Source organism: Haliotis rufescens, unplaced genomic scaffold (assembly GCF_023055435.1).
Source record: "Haliotis rufescens isolate VD_foot unplaced genomic scaffold, xgHalRufe1.0.p SCAF_23, whole genome shotgun sequence".
Classification (NCBI taxonomy): domain Eukaryota; kingdom Metazoa; phylum Mollusca; class Gastropoda; order Lepetellida; family Haliotidae; genus Haliotis; species Haliotis rufescens.
The window spans coordinates 12,500,387-12,505,315 of NW_025963924.1; the positions used below are offsets into that span (position 1 = coordinate 12,500,387).

The following is a 4,929-nucleotide window of genomic DNA, read 5'->3' on the forward strand; positions in this document are numbered from 1 at the left end:
CCAATACACAATCCCTAAAATATTGATAAGAAAATGTAACGCTAACATAAAGTAATTTTTTTGGCGTATTAAATAAACATGCATCTCCCACAATTGTTTTTGTTAGGGCTACAACAGACTGACCTCTGACCGGTGTTTCATCCTAACATTCATATTGAGTTTGAGCTGTTTGCACAAACCTAGTGATTACTTAATGTTTATTTGTGTGTGTGTGTGTGTGTCAGTGTGTGTGTGTGTGTGTGTGTGTGTGTGTGTGTGTGTGTGTGTGTGTGACAATGCAACACACAACCATTTCACCGTCTCGTATGCAATGCGATTACGAAGTAACAAATAGCATCTCTGCAATGAGGCCAGGTTTGTTAAAAACTTGGTCCACAAATAAGCCAATTCCATCAACTTTGAAAAGCAGTGTAAAATATATGTATGAAAAATAAGTAAAATGTTAATAAAAATCTCATTTACTGTCGCTATCGATATAAATAAATTATTTAAAGTACTGTAATTAACACCTGTTGAAAATTTATCTTAAAGACTTCAAAATACAATACATTGTGTCGAACGCGAGAGGTAATAAATAATATTAATTGAAATTGGAAAATTTTATTTTTTCGACCTACTGACCCTGAATGTTTGGTACAGCGCTTATAGAACAAGAGACAAATTTGGGATGGTTCTGGGATTCGACACCAGAACAGAATGAAGGCAATGAATAAACAACAAACAAAGACACCTGTTTCAATATGTTGTATTTAGAGTTTTTCAATTTTTGTCAGCTTCCATCTTTCGACACCATTTCCGCCAGGAAAGACATATCGCATATTGTCTGGTACATCCCAGTATGTCAATACACTTGTAAACACAAGACATTCTTGTATACTCTGGTGGGGGCACGGGTGGCCCAGTCGTCTAAGGCGCCGCGATTCGCTGTGCAGAGTTGCGGCCCTTGGGCACGCCAGAAACCTATGATTGTGGGTTCGAAACCCGATTCGCCCCGATTATGTTTCTAGGTTTGTCAGCACCATACCCGTGCTCGTGGGTTTCACCGAAGTGGTAAACGTCGGAGACCTGCATCACTTCGGGCTTTCCTCCCACATTAAGCTGACACGCCGCGATGTAACTGGAATACTGTTAAAAGCGGCGTTAAACCCAACTCACTCACTCACTGTATACTCTGGTGCTACATTTTCCATACATAATCAATATGATAACAAATACTTATTTGAGCAGTTTTGTAAGTAACACGATACTGATGTCAGCACATAATATAAATATTATGCCCAAATAATCAATCAGGTTTTCATGTCCACACTAAGGACATGTAAATAACGTTATACATACATACCGATGAACTGATAAAATATAATTTCAAAACATAACGATATCATCAATATGTGTATATTTGCTCATACCAAATATATGTTTACATTTGGTATAACGAAAACAATAGAAAGATAAATCTCTAAGGAATACTTCAGTGAGTTATTTTCTATGCTACGTTTAATTAACAATAATGCCTGTACCAGTTGCACACTAGCGATTGTCAACAGCAGTATGCGTATATTTGGGATATACATGTACACACGTAAGGAAACCGACCATTTGATATTCGTGGGTGTGTTGGTGGGTGGGGCAGGTGTCGTGGGGGTGGATGATGTGGATCGTTGGCATTTCATATGGAGACTAGATATATTTTCAGCTACACATGCAAAACCAGAAACTTTTTTAAGAATAACCCTACATTACAAACACCTTGCAACAATGTAATTTTTTGTCAAGTTGTAACAGTCTGAAGCATGATTAATTTTGTCTAGCATCTTCTGAGATACTTTTTCGATGAATCTTCCCCCACTTTCCCATCCCCCACCCACCCGAATATCAAATGGTCGATCCCTAACTATTCAAGATATCGTATATAACATTAATATCACATTGCATTGCACTAAACCTACTTGAAGTGCTACCAAACCAAACAAACCCCAACAGTCCTTACTGGATATTTCTATAAAATATTCCGGGGTCAGTTGCGAGGGTAATGGAATCCCTTTTAAAGTATACGGCTGATAGAAGAAAACAAATTAACCACAAACAGTTTTGCATGTGTTAAATTGAAAATTCCGGGTTTGTCTGTAACATTAAATTGAGCTTAGATTGCGACACATATTACTTCTGAACAGACAAAGATACCCATTATCAAATATTTAACAAACTAAATGGCTATCATAAAGTGAAAAGAAATTTTAAACGGATAATTTTTCGATGAATGGCTCTAGTCCAGGAATGTAGAAAAGGACATTATTACCTTGAAGTCTGACCGGGTTTTGGCACAGCAGCAACTAAGTGAGTCGTTGTTAGTCTGTACACCTTAGCTGCTACAGCTTATCACATATTGACAATATTATCCAGTACCGCAGAGTTCTTGGTAATGAGTAGTGAAATATCATTCTTAAATACTCCACAATACCACGTCTTCATGCCATCCTCGATTATCCAGGGTGTCATATCTCCATGCTATTGTGATATATACCCTTGGCCCTTGGAAAGTGTCTCGCTTGTGAGAGTAATTTCTAAGTGCAGCTGTGTTTTAGCATCGTACCATTTAAATCGGTCTAAAAAGGAAACAATGGAAGCGAATTGGTCCACGGTATATATCCTAATAGGACGGATATGCGCATTGGATGATAGGGAATGCGGTCCCGCTTACGTCATCACAGCGCACCAAGTTTGAGGAATTTCGAGTATCCTGACTCGCACTTGTTGACCTTCTCAATGAAATAGTTCTCGTTCTCGATGCTCTCCAAGAGATTTGCTTGAACTAAACATACATCTTCAAACCTTTCCAGTTCTTTTCTTGTCAAACTGCGAGCTTTCGTCTTGTCATCCGTATCAAACATCCGGGCATCTACAATGCTGTCTTCTTCGTAGGCACGGAAATTGTCGTCAAAAATGATATGGTGCACGTGAGTGTCACTCGGATCTATCCAAAGAGGTTTTGCCACAGAATGATGATAATTGTTATTCTGCCAGATTTGAAAATCATCTTTGTACCCTGTAATGCCACTAGAGTTGGACAAATGACGGTATATATCCCTCTCGTGTTGAAGTTTCTCTGCAACGTCCCCGACACCTGTTTGCCAAGTCTCCAGAGTGATCTCCCCTGATTCCGTTCGCCGGATGCACCCAGGGAAAGTGCTAACGGGCAGGTGCGCGTCTTTGGGAAAGCCAGGGTGATTGCCTTTTAGTCCGAATGATAAACTTGATAAAACATTTTTACAATCCAAACCGTAAGTCCTAATAACAATGGCAAAATCTCTCCTGTCCTCTTTCAACTGATGTATGAGCTTGTATACCGATGGCAGAATGTAATGATAGGGCTTACCGTCAACTCCCTTCATCGTTAAACGCCGATCACAGGTTTCGTCTTTTGAGTAATTCCATTTTAGCAATTCCAAATGTTTCTTGAAATGCGGAAGGAACTTATACCCGATATCCGTATCCGTAAAATCTCCAGTTTGGAATCTTAGCCGTTCTCGGTCACTTGGGCATTTCACAGTGAGTTTCTCCAGATGCCTATAGTACGTTATGACGCCATCTTGCGGTGGTACCAACGAGGGCTCGTCACACTGCCACCTCCAGGAACCATCCTCTTGCTCATTGCCCCACACAACACCGGACAGGAAGCTGTTGAGAGCTTGCTCCATGTGGACCTTGGTCACGGAGTCTGCGACAAGAACAGTGTTCCGCACATCAAAATGAAGAACCAGTTTCCGTTTTCGTCCATTTTCCAGGTGCCTCGGTCGAACTTGAACCGGTGTCGTGACGTTGTGGTTATAATCCTCATTCAGGTACCCGTTGTGCGTGTCATCCCGGCCATTGCTCATAGTTACGCTGTGCTGAGCTTCTCCTGCTGTAGCGTTATTCTTCATATGACCAAGGCGTGTTTACCAACATCTATATAGACACCACAAGCTCCGAATGCTGCATGTAATGTGGAATATTCCTGAGAGTCCTCCCACCAGTGTGGAAAACAACAGTAACACAAGCGCTAAACCTTGCAAGCACGCCGGGTACTAAACATGCTGAGACATAATATGCATGATCGATTGTACGTCCTAACATACAGATAAATACGTATGCGCTATCTGATTGGCTTGGCCTGCTGACTACCCTAGTCGGGTATTTCCACAATAAGCTCACGATCTAAGCGAGGCTCGAATATGGTGAAATCCGGACGTATAAAAATCCCAGAAGTCGACTCAGATAAAATTGTTCATGTGTGGCGTCTGTGTGATTAGTCAGCATTACACCACAGAAGGGAAATCTTTTTCCTGGCCGCCATGATGTTTACCTTGTTGCCAGGGACGACCTATCGGCGGACGATCGATATACCATGTACACTAACACCATGTCCCCGCTCATTCGAAGGGAACAATGCACGTTAAGGGCTAGCGTAAATATTATAGTACAGTGTTTATGTATTATTCAACAAATCTTCCACGGCTGTTTATTAAAACGTGTGTACGTGAAGAAACAAGTCAAATTAACTCCATTACACTGTTAAACATGTGTTTTGATCCTCAACACATTCCTTGTCTCATAATCTTGACATGTTTACTTTTGTAGTCATACTGCAACAACACATTTATGGACACACCAATTTTTGAAACCTCGGTGGGATGGGAACCTTCATCCTCCTGATTTGTAGTCCATCACCCTGCCACCTGTGCTGCGGATGCTGTTGACACCCGTGAAGGTCCGGGTGTCTTCAGCAACCCATGCTTGCCGTAACAGGCGACTGTGGTTGTAGTAAGATACGACTAACGGGAACGAGTGGTCAGGCTCGCTGACTAGCCCGATTGCTAGGATCGATGCTCATGATGTCAATCACTGGATTGTCTAGTCCAGACTAGATTATTTATAGAACATCGTCAT

General features: G+C 41.3%; 1 protein-coding gene across 1 annotated transcript; it reads right to left on the reverse strand.

Moving 5' to 3' along the window:
• Positions 1–729: 729 nt before the first annotated feature.
• Positions 730–4,371, reverse strand: LOC124133095. The gene has a single exon (XM_046497342.2). The coding sequence runs from the start codon at positions 3,921–3,923 to the stop codon at positions 2,706–2,708; it is 1,218 nt and encodes a 405-aa protein (XP_046353298.2). The 5' UTR covers positions 3,924–4,371; the 3' UTR covers positions 730–2,705.
• Between the last annotated feature and the right edge of the window lie 558 nt (positions 4,372–4,929).